Below are 12,565 nucleotides of genomic sequence, written 5' to 3'. Positions count from 1 at the left end.
TGAAAACAGTCCTGCGAGCATGCATGAGGTACCTCTACCTATTTTCCATCACTGCCTTATTCACTGTAGGCTTTGTTACTCCTCCACTATATTAACTCTGGCCACCTGCCATACACAAGTCCTGAGATACCAACTTAAAACGTATGACATACATAGAACATACTTCTTATAAGCAAAAGAACTGAATACAGAAAAAGATCAAATTGCAGTGATAGATTTCTCTCCTTTACAAATCTTTCAAAAGTTGAATTACTGATAAATAAATGAAAAGCATTTGGAGTATTCCATGAAGTGACTGATAAATGAATGAAGCACATTTGTTCACATTCGTCATCTGAAGTGACAATTTCTATGAAAGGGCCAAGTCTTGGAAACACAAGTTTTAAGAATATCAACTTATGAAATGTAAATAAATGTGAGGAAAAACATAATGCAAGAAAAAAAAACTAGAATAAATTGTCAACTAATTATGGAGAATAAATTATAAGTTAAACAAACAAAATGATTGACTTTATTCACAGACTGAGAATTTTTATGGCTTCTTGCCAACATTGAGAGCATCCAACACAAGTGTCTATAATCAGTCATCATTTTAATCACATGCGTTAACTGTAGTCATGTAGTGTGAACTGTGTCCACCATCTAGTAGAGAAACTTCATCATGCTCAGGGGAAGCTAAAATGTCTAACTGGAAAGAGAAATCTGGGCCCGATATACGTAATATAGACACAATTCAGAACTTCTATCTTAGGAGCCATAACCAAAATTTAAAGGCTATCTGGTAGAAGAGGTGATATAGAACACAAAGGAAACCCTGAGACTTGGCAGCAAAAGCTCCGCGGAGTAGAAGCCTCATGTCAGAGCTTGAACGCTATTTCCACAAACATTCGGCTGTTTTTCTCTCCTAAGGGAGAATTCTGGTGTCTGAGACAAATCTTGTTATCAATCTGGGTGTAGCCAGGAACGTGGAATGATGAACAGTCATTCCTGCTTCATCTCCTCCTTGCATGCTGAAGCACTGAACTGATTGTTTGTTCATTATTTAGGAAGAATCCTTCTTCAAAAAATAATCACAAACAGGAGCTGAAAGAAACACACAAAAAACATACATAACAGTTTTCAAAAAGCGTGCACTGACTCATAAGATGTAGGAGTTTCTCTTAATACATCTGACAAAACTGAATTGATAATCCACAAAGTTTTAAGGGCTGCCATTGGGAAATGCTACTGTATTACTTCCAAACTCTTTTTCTGGGCTTCTCATGTATCAGAGATCAGAAAAATCTCTACAATCATCTCCTTACAAAGATGTTGAGTAACTTACATGGAAAGAAGCACTAATTGTTCGCTACGTGATATCTGGTGTGCTCCAAGTTGGACAACAATATGCCTGGAAATAGTGGATGTTTGAAAATAGTGGATGCTTGAAAATATACATTTAAAAAAATCTCTGTGTGTGTTTGTGTGTGTGTGTGTGTGTGTGTGTTCTCTAGATAATATAATATCCATATCCTCCATCTCCTTCAACAATGAGAGCCTAATATAGAAGCAAATCTGAAAATAGATGATGATTTACACTGTTTCCATAAATTATTTCATTTAAATCCTTTTCTAACATACTTTCTAAATCCCCAGCATCACATTAAGCTGGAAGAAGTTTTGTGGTTACCATATTTTTCAGACTATAAGACGTACTTTCCCCTCCCCCCAAAAGTGGGTGGAAATGTCTGTGCGTCTTATACAACGAATGTTGCCAAAGCCCCGCCCACCCACCATCCCCCACCTGCTGGCCTCTGCCTCCCAGCCATTGGCCTCCTTGCAGCAAACAGCCTGGTCAGCTTCAGCACAGTCTGATTTAGCACAAGCAGCTGATTGGCGGTTGGATTGGCCTCCCAGAATACCGACAATCAGCTTTCCAGGCTGCGGGGGTCGCCGCCACCCATCACCACCAGCACCGCTCATCACTGCTGCCACCTATCACTGCCTCCCCGTGCCCCATTTCTGGACTCCACATATCCCGTTTTTGGCTTCCACATGCCCCAATTTCAGCCTCTGCAGGTCCCGTTTTCAGCCCATTCCAGATGGCGGGGATTGCTGCCGCCTATCCCCGCCACCTGGAATGGGCTGAAAAGGGGACACACAGAGACCGAAAATGGGGCATGTGGAAGCCAAAAATGGGATGTGTGGAGGCCAAAATGGGAATGTGGAGGCAGCAATAGGTGGCAGCGGTGATTGGCGGCACTGGGGCTGATGGGTGGCGGTGATCCCTGCAGCCTGGAACAGCTGACCATCGATATTCCGGGAGGCCGATCCAACACTAATCAGCTATTCATGCTAAATCAGGCTGTACTGAAACTGACCGGGTTGTTTACTGCAAGGAGGCAAATTGCTGGGAGGCAGAGGCAGTTGTTTTTTCTTGTTTTCCTTCCGAAAAGCTAGGTGCGTCTTATAGTTCAGAGGGTTTTATAGTCCGAAAAATATGGTAATTGTCTCTAGCACAATGGCACCGGTGGTATCAAAAGTATTAGCAGCAATTTATCAGAAGAGACCTCATGGGCTTTTCATGAGTTTTCTGGATTTGATGAAAGACATAATGCAAAACATCTCTTGAGATTTGATCTCTTTTTTTATTAAGACAAACAGCATCTATTTTGATTTGTATTCCCTAGCAAGGTTAATTAAGCTAGAAAAGCCAGGTCTGAACTCTCCCACTCTTTCCTGCCCATTTTTACCGATAACCAGCAGGAACGAAATGAAGCTGTGGATTGAGATTTAAAATGTACTGAAAAAGGACTGTTTTTTTTTCTTTGCTGAACATTATACACCTTAAGCTCCTTATGCATCTTTAAGTTCTTTAATGACATATACATGCATTCAGCATTGTTAATTTAATCTCTAAATAATGTCCTATTTCTGAAACAAAAGATACTGGCAGTATTTAGGCTGGCAGCCTTTTGGCTGGTAAAGTGTAATTTTCTTTTTTTCTGGCTTCCCCCAGAACCCCCTTGCTGGATAATTTATGTTCCATGCCGGGCCCCAGTTTTCTTTAGTGCACTTTTCTGTATCATGCTGTTGTCTACCTCATGAGTTTTGTCTTGGCTTCTCCTCAACTTTTACAACTCTTCAACAGTAAAACACTGCCCAGCCCAACTCAGGATCTTCACCAATACTGCTCTTTACGAAAGCCAATACCCAGTCTTCAAAAACAAACACAGCCTAAGCCTAACAAGTTTGCAAGCCATGACATTTTCATCAAATTTCCTTTCTTACCAAAGTTTCTGTTTTTTTAAGACTTTACGTCTACCAGCTTTTCCCTGCAGAACAATTTTCCTATGAAAAACTAAGCTTCCTCCTACTAGCTTCAAATGATCATCCAACCAGAATAGAATAGAATAGAGTATCTTTATTGCCATTGCATTCTACAAATACAATGAAATTTGAAAGCTACTCCAGCACAGTGTCCCAAACACCACATCACAATCACACTACAGGGTATTTAAAAATTAAAATAATTAAAATAAGAATTAAAAACCTAGTCTAAAACCTATCTAGAACATACAGTAAGTTAGATAATTTGATTGTTTGATTCAAGACAATTATTGCCTTGGAAAAGAAACTGTTTCTCAGTCTATTATTCCTCATTTTAAGACACCTAAAACGCCTCCCTGATGGTAACAGTTCAAAATATGAATGTCCAATCTGTGGAGATTTTTAGTGCTCTAGAGGAGTCTGGTCTTCACAATCTCTTCCAAAGAAGAGAGAGCGAGCAACCGATGATTTTTTGTGCTGTGTTTATAACTCTCTGGAGCATCTTCTTATCCACTACAGAGCATCCAGCATATCACACCGTTACACAGTATGCCAAAATGCTCTCGATGGTAGAACGGTAAAAAGTAACCAGCACCTTCTCACCCAGACCACTCTTTTTCAGCAGCCTCAGAAAGTGCAGGCGCTGTTGGGCCTTCTTTGCAGTGGCCATAGTGTGGACTGACCAAGTAAGGTTATCAGAAATATGAGTTCCTAGAAATTTAAAACTATGAACTCTTTCCACACTGTCTCCATTGATATATAGTGGGAGAGGCTCTGCTTTGCATCTTCTGAAGTCTATAATCAATTCTTTGGTCTTCAGTGCAATGTGGAGAGCCATGGCAATAGCATCCTCTGTGGATCTGTTATTCTGATAGGCAAACTGGTTATGGGTCAAGGTTGGATGGGAGGCAATCCTGTATATATTTTAAGACCAGTCTTTCAAAACACTTCATAATTATGGGTGTGAGAGCTACTGGTCTATAGTCATTTAAAGTATCAGGAGAGGGCTTTGGGGGAACTGGAATAATAATGGAAGTTTTGAGACAAGATGGAACAATGGCCTGTGTAAGAGAAAGGTTAAAAATATTTGTAAACACACTTGTGAGCTGGTCAGCACATGCTTTGAGTACCTTCTCAGGTATCCCATCAGGGCCAGCAGCCTTTTTCACATTCACTGCTCTAAGCACTTGCCTCACATCACACTCTTGTACTGTGAACAGTTGAGTACCGGTGGTTTGTAGAGGTAGTGTGTTCGAAGACCTATTCAGTTCGAATCGGGCAAAGAAGCAGTTCAATTCTTCTGCCAGTGATGCGTCCTTATTGATCGATATGGGGTTGCTGCCCCTGTAATTAGTGATGTGTTTAATTCCCTGCCAAGCCCGTCATGGATCATTATTTGGGAAGTAGTCCTCAATCTTCCTTTTATAGTCCTTTTTTGCCTCCTTGATGCCCCGCTACATTGCCTATTTGGGTTTCCGTATGCCTATGTCAATCAGAATAGAGCTGGAAGGGACTCTGGAGGTCCTCCAGTCTAGCCCCTGCCCAAGCAAAAGACCCTACACTATTTCAGACAAGTGACGGTCCAGTCTCTTCTTAAAAACCTCCAGTGAGGAATTTCTGAAGCCAAACCATTCCACTGGTTAATTGTCCTCACTGTTAGGAAGTTTCTCCTAATAGCTTTGGAGAATAAATATTGGAATACTGCTTTCATGCACTTTAAGTATCAACCAATCTTTTGTAATGTAGTGGCCAAAACTGGATGTAGTATTCCAGGTGTGGCCTTATTTTGTTTTGTTTTCCTTTTTTGAAGATGGGAATCAAAACAGCCCTTTTCCAATCATCCGATAGTTCCTTGGTGCTCAAAGATTTTTTAAAGATATAATACAATGGTTCTGAGAAAACATCTACTTGTTCCTTCAGAACTTTGGGATGTAATCCATCATGTAGTCCCTGTGATTTATATTCATCAAGATCAGAAGGTGTTCTCTTACAATCTTCTTGCTTATTTTAATTTTTATTTCTAGTCTGCCTTTTACAGTTATGTTTTTAGTAGGTTGAGTTCTAGTTTCTTTTTGTGTGAAGACTGATGCAAAGAATGAGTTAAGCAGCTCTGCTACTTCCTTGCCATCTTCTCTCTTTAGTGGACTGACTGTTTCCTTGACTTTTTCCTAGTTACTTATTTAATAATGAAAGAAACTTTTTTTCATCATTATCTTTGACTTTTACTGCAATTTTTTGTTCATTCTGAGCATTTGCTTTCCTGACTTCATCTTTGCAGTTTCAGGCCATCTGATAATAGCCTTAATTAGGTGTCCCTATTTCCATTTTTTGTGCATTTTTGTACAAATTTATCAGAGAGATCTTTGTGCAACCATGCTTGTTTCTTCTTGGGTTTCTTATTTTTCTTTTTCAGGGCTTTGTGTTGTCCTGGGCTTTTATGATCCTATTTTTCAGTGTTTCCATGTTTCTTGAGTTTTTTTCCCCTTTAGGATTTTCATCCATGAAATTTTGCTTAGGCTCTCTCTGAGTTTGCTAAAATCAGCTCTTTTTTAAGACTGGTTGGATTATATTCTATAGCTTGTGTTTGCATTATATTGAATTCCAGTATGACGTGGTCACTCTTGCCTAAGGTTCTGGCAACTTCACCTCCCTCTATCACTCCTTCTCTATCGGTAAGAATTAGGTCCAATGTAGTTTTTCCTCTAGTTCCCTCCTCTACCTTTTGGGTGACAAAGTTGTCAGCTAAGTTGGTTAGGAATCTGTTCAATCTCCCACTTGTTGCAGAATTTGTCTCCCAGTTGATATCAGGCTAGCTAAAGTCTCCATCTGTTTCCTACATACATTGGTTAATTGATTAGCAAAGACTTCATCTATTTCTTCTGCTTGGTTGGGTGGCTTGCAGTATACACCTATAGCAATATCATTTTCCCTTTTTATATTGACCCATATCGATTCGAGGCAGTTTTCATCAAAATGCTAAGAAGCCATAGATAGGCTATCACAGCCTTCTTTTCTTAAGCTGCCATAAATATATCAGGATCTAAAATCTGGAATTATATAGCATTTGTAAAGACTCTTTTGTGCACAATTCTGGAAGAATTCAACAGAATAACATATAAGGTCATTTTAGAGTATAACACAAACTAATGCAAAGATGGGCCATAAAAAGGACAAATTTGGAAACTGTGTGTATAACAAAATTCTGTGAATTTCTATTTCCATGAATAGATTCTAAAGTTACTCAACCATTGAGTACTGTAATATGAAAAAATGTTTATAAATATGAATATAAGTTAAAAGGAGGACCCAAATTGTTGGGGGCATTATGCTGACTCTGTAAACTGCTTAGAGAGTGCTATAAAGCACTATGACGTGGCATATGAGTCTAAGTGCTATTGCTATTAAAAGTAAGTTTTAGTTTCATATGATGACTGGAGTCAAAATAAATATTTGTACTTCACTCTTATATAACTTAGGTGTCACTGTATAAATTGGATATACCATAGGAAGTGAGCCATGGTAGTGTATGGTAGCCAAAACTCAGAAACACTCTGGCACTGATATATAAATTATAAAGAATTATAAACTGTTATGAACATTGGTAATTGAGACTTAATTTCCCCCCTTCCTGTTGATTTCTGCTATGTGACAACATTTGCTTATTTAGGTTTAACAAATGATACTCTCCTCTTTGCTAGGCCTATTTAATTTATAGTATTTGGATGCTCAGGATGTCCCAGACCCCAAAGCCCACTCATATACTGGACCTTTTGCTTTTATATCCTAAACATCCCCCTCTCTTACTTCTCTCTCTTTCATGCACATAGTTCAAGTATCTACATATAATCAAACACAGGTAGATGCTGAATTATTTCCAGATGTTCAAATCTTTATATCTGGCCTATTAGTAGCAAAGATATATGTAACTTCTTTTTTCTTACTCCTGTTGATGTTTTGAACAAAAAAGGTTGTGAGCATCTGAGTCACTAGCAGCTCAATTTCCTTTTCTCTAATATCCTCAACTGTATTACTTATTTATTTATACTCCGCCTTTATTATTTTCACAAATAACTCAAGGTGGCAAACATTCCAACCCACTTTCCTCCTTCTATTTTCCCCACAACAACAAACCTGTGAGATGAGTTTGGACTGAGAGAGATCACTGCTTCCCAAGCACATCCAGACAGGCCTATAATCTATAATGTCTTAATCTATAGAAGCTTTAGAAAGTGTCTCCCCACTTTAAGGAGTGTAGACTTCAATTCTTTGAATACCCCGGTCAGCAATTCTCTCATTAGGCTTCTCCATTGACTTTGCTTGTCAAAAATAACACAGCAGGTGATCAAGACATTGCAACTGTCATAAATATGGACTACCTGTATAACAGACCTAGCAGACCCTCCTCTTCATGTCCATGGCATAGTGCAAGAAAGGAAAATGACAAAAAAAGAAGTCAAAACCAAAGCCATAGCAACTACAAGCTATAGAAATGTCACCTATTCCTATATAGGTGATCCTCCAGTTCCTGCTGCCACCTCAAACCTAGAAGTTTCCAAACCTCTGGTGCACTAAGGTTGGCAATTCCCAGATGACCATCATCAATGGAGCTTACTGAAAACTAGCAGACCTGAGTAGTCATCACCGTTAAGCTGTTGCCGGCACCACACCCGATATAGTTTTGCAACCAGCCTCATCTTCAGGAAGATGCCTCTCCAGACTGGACTATCATGTGGCTGGAATTCTTGTGCTGCCATCCAGCTTATCAGCGATACTGAATTGGCTTTGCCAACTCTGATTTCAATCCACCAGCTTTTAATGGCCACCTGACTACGCTCCAACCACTCAGCAGGTCATTCCAGAGGACTAGCTCTCTACCAGCCTCCCAAGCCACTGCTGCTGTTTCTTGTATTGCACCAAACCAAGAAGGTCTTTGCAAGCCTCCAATTATCCCAAACACTTCAGACACTCAGATAATTGCCAAATCCTCTATATACCAGCAACTAACACTGATCCTGACATATTTTTAAAAAATAAAATTCTCTATTACATGTAGCTAAATAGATATAGCAAGATAGGGAAGATTTTGAACTAGAATTGTTAATAATCCTACTCAGCATGTGAATTATATTAATTATCTAAATGCAGCCTAAGTCTGAAGAGTATCAAACTGTATGTGCCATATCTACCTAATTGACTTGGACCCTGGGTATTTTCCAAACAACCTGGTCCAAGAGGAATCTTCCTTATGTCCATGGAGGGAATACATGCTAAAAATCTACACAACCACACAATGGCAGGAGGAAAGTTGGAAGTGAACATTCTCTTGCAATTCTTCTTTTATAAAACAGTTTTCTTCCAGGGATAAGAACACTCCATTTCTTTTAATATTTCATAACTTAGTAATGCCTTATTTTTGCCTTGGAGAACTGAGGAAAACCACTCTACATTACCCTGGGATACATTATGGGCAGGTGGTATCATGTTTTTACTGTATGTATCTTAAATTTTTGTATACCTGGTTCTGGGATATATTTTTATTAAATATATATTTATTTTATATCTCTTTTACTATCATTGTCATAATCAGTATAAAATCTTGCAAGCTGCTTAGTGTAAAAGAAGCAGTATAAACAATAAAAGGGCAAAATGATTAAAAATTTGATGAAGAAATGCTTAAGAACAGGTTGAATACATATTTATCCATATGATTTCATTTGAATTCCTGCACCAAACAAAGAATTAAATTAAATCCATAGATTTTCAACTCTGATTTTTCATGTTTAAAATTTTCAGTAGTGGGGAAGTGTCAATAAATATAATCTACTTTTAAAAGCTAAGATTAAAACCAAATGAATGCTATGCTTAAATAAAAGATTAATCAATTTAGTCAAGTGATTTTGCTGCATTGATCTATTATATTGTAGGATTAATCTGTATATCATGTTTATTGCTATTAATTACCATCTGCCATTTTTAATGAAGCCTTGTTGATCAGACATAGTTTTGTTCCATTTTCTTTCATCAACAAAATATTTTGCCAACTATTTAAGTTTCAATTTAAAATAAGAATAAAAATCATAAGATAATAAACATGCTTATTATAATCTGTAACATTATATGTAAGGGTGTTCTAAGAACTTGGGAAAATTAACTTTTGAAAGATTCTATTCTATTCAGTGACAATTCATTTTGTGCAGACTAAAATTAATTTTCCACTGAAACAAGTGTATTTAATGTGCCTGGCTTTTGTTATTTCAATTGCAAAATACGAAAGTGGGAAGATGAGTTTAATTCTTTCCTCCCACATTAATGTGCTGAAGAAAGTCTGTCTCTCAAATGGCATTTGCCTATCAGGCTGGGAGTTTCCACTGATATCTTGCAACAGCACTATTTGCATTTTTTCTCTCTATATATATCCCCCTAAATGGGTAGGTCTTTGACTGTACATGTATATACTTGCCAACAGAGTATAATGATTCATATATAAGATAAAATAGGTTTTAGTTTATTAATGTTTCAACCACAACAAATCTGTTGATTTATTAAACCTGGAATCATTAAGAAATGGAATGGAATGTACTACTGACTCAATAGCAATGTCCTTATATAACTCTAAGATTGACTGATTGATGAGATTTAAAGATCAAGCACCTCCACAACAGCCCTGGCAGCTTACACTAAAAAAAAAAAAGTTTGTGTCCAGACAATTATGCTCCCTATAACAAAAAACACAACTAGCAGGGGACTCAACAAGCACTCTGCTCCAAGGCTTGGGAAAAGAGTTTATAAAGACTTTAGAAATTATCATCAAACCAAAAGAGCTTGGAAGGAGGATGACAGTGGAAATACCATTGCAGAGAGCAGATGCTAAACACTTCTTGACTCCTGATAGATGACATTGTTTGATAGATGGCCATGCTATATAAGAAATAAAGCCTTCTCTGAAATAAAGCCTTCAAACCTCAATAATATCATACATTTGAAAAGAACAGACAAGAGGGAAAGAGCAGAACCCTCTGAGGAAAAACTACATTGATTGGGGTCTTTTAGCCTGATGGTAGTCATTATAAAAATAAAAAAGCCAGTTTGGCATTATGTTTAAGGTATTGGACTAGAAGGGTCATCCAATTCTATCCTCTCATCCATGGAAACTCACTGAATGAGTTTGAGTAAATAATTCTCTCTCAGCCTAACTACCGGTTCTTTAAAGATTAATAATTGTAGGGAAAATAAGAGGGAATGTTATGCCATCTGAAGCTCTTGAACGAAAGGCAAGATACAGATCGAATATATGTATAAAATTTAAAATACAAATACAGACATATTTTGGTTTCACTCCTTTGGAGGTTGGAATAGACACAGTCAATTCTCCTTTGCTCATTCATGTAATCGGCAATATTGGTGTCATTATTCAATATCATCATTAGTCAAAGAAGGTGATGATTGGTGAAATAACCTGCCATTTTTTTGCCAGAGTGTCTCTCAAGACATTGAGTCAAATGCCACTTTCAAGTGTACAAAGGAAGAATAGGGAAAGCCTCCTGATAGGTGCACTTCACTGGCAAGTGGCACAACTAAGTTTTTTTTTTTCTAGGTTCATCCAATCAGTGAACTTTTGATAAAGATATTTCACAAACAATTTGCTGATTATGCACATCAAATTGATTGGATGATAATTGGCTGTGCTAATCCTAGCATTTTTTTTTAATGGCACTATTACAAAGTCACTCTATACCAGGAGTGTCCAACCTTGGCAACTTTAAGACTTGTGGACTTCAACTCCCAGAATTCCTCAGCCAGCTTTGCTGGCTGAGGAATTCTGGGAGTTGAAGTCCACAAGTCTTAAAGTTGCCAAGGTTGGACACCCTTGCTCTATACTTTAGGAATCTGCAGTGATTATCACTGTGGTGAATGGAGTCAAAACAAATGGTGGAACAAATAAATGTGTACTACACTGACTGACTCAGCAAATGTCCACCATACACTGACAAATATCGAACCCTGTTTATGATGCAATTATTCCACATTAAGAAAAAATTCTCAAGACAGTATGGGCTATTAACAGTTATTCTAATGTAGGGGTCCCCAGCTCCTGGTTTGCAACCCAGTACTTGGCCATGGCTCATTTGGAACCAGGCCACAAGTGGTGGGCAAGTCTATTTCACTTACGCGAACAGCAGGTGTGTTCACAAAGCTCCATTAGCATGAGCAGCAGGTCATGCACTCACACAGGAACCTTCATTTGCGCAAGCCCGCCACTTGCACAAATCAAGTTGCACGCACCTGTCGCTCACACAAAACCATACCTCTTATCGTTCCGCAGGTCTGCCAAGCCAGAAAGGTTGGTGACGGCTGTTCTAATGACAGTGTCATTTCTCTACTGGGGCATATTCACAAGAAAGTATTTTGCAGTGTAATATGTCACTTCCATAAAGTCAAACTAACGCTAAGGCTGGGTTACCTGAGGTACTGTTTAATGAAGGACTTGTTTCAAAGTGAAGGCAACATGTACAGCATGGTAAGACAGTAAGCAAAAATGGGAAAGATATTGCCATTGCTGCTCTGTAGGCCAAATTACTATTGGTAAGTAGAAACTGCAGGGATTTTTTTTATTGTGGATTGATTATTTCACTCTCTGACTTAAGGACAGAATGCCTTTCTAAAAGGAAATGTACCCTCATGTTCATGTTCTTATCACAAAAGATTAATGTGTCACTAAGAAAATTATAGAATATCCTGGATTTATTCTGAAACCTTAGTAATTATATAAATATACCAAAAACTGCTTGTAATATCAGCGTTTAAGATTAATTTCTTTTAATTTTCAATATGCCAAAGTAAAGGGCCTGAATTTACCAATATAAAATTCTACCTAGGGCTTAAAAAGGTTATGGCTGAAAACAAAAATAACAAAGAGAAGCTTAGGTATTATGTAAAGCTGTTATTTATCTTCCATTATTACAAACTCAGATTTTGAAGAAAAAAAACTTTTTTTTTACTTTTAATGTTTACTTTCCTGACTAAAACTTGAGGTTCTGGCTGCTTACCTCAGAAATCTATAGTAGAAAAACAGACAAATCTTATTTCCTTCTTATAGTACTCAACTTTAGGAATTAGCATGTTATGAACAGACTTCTGGCATCCATTTATTATGCTTAGTTTCTCCTTTCACCAAAACTCCATTTCACGAGATTTTTGCAGATAGATCTTCCCCTTTTTTTTCTTAGCATAACTATTAAAATTACAGTGTTACCAA

General features: G+C 37.8%; 1 protein-coding gene across 31 annotated transcripts in view; it reads right to left on the bottom strand.

The window, feature by feature from the left end:
- TTLL5 (tubulin tyrosine ligase like 5) overlaps nucleotides 1-12,565 on the bottom strand; it is a 144,240-nt gene that overhangs the window by 10,368 nt on the left and 121,307 nt on the right. For 27 of the 31 annotated variants that reach the window (XM_026711975.2, XM_026712033.2, XM_026712042.2 and 24 more), the window contains one exon: nucleotides 489-1,083. The exons of 3 other annotated variants lie outside the window; for them this stretch is intronic. Coding sequence is in view for 17 of the 28 variants with exons in the window: in XM_026712033.2 (XP_026567818.1) it covers nucleotides 1,043-1,083 (41 nt within the window). In the remaining 11 variants the exon portion in view is untranslated. Of the gene's footprint in view, nucleotides 1-488; nucleotides 1,084-7,685; nucleotides 7,714-12,565 lie in introns of those variants that run through there. One more of the 31 variants, XM_087921964.1, reaches the window with a different exon arrangement.

This window comes from Pseudonaja textilis, chromosome 1, assembly GCF_049901715.1.
Source record: "Pseudonaja textilis isolate UNSWEBS1 chromosome 1, rPseTex1.2, whole genome shotgun sequence".
Taxonomy (NCBI): Eukaryota; Metazoa; Chordata; class Lepidosauria; order Squamata; family Elapidae; genus Pseudonaja; species Pseudonaja textilis.
This window is presented reverse-complemented; position numbering and strand designations above follow the sequence as displayed.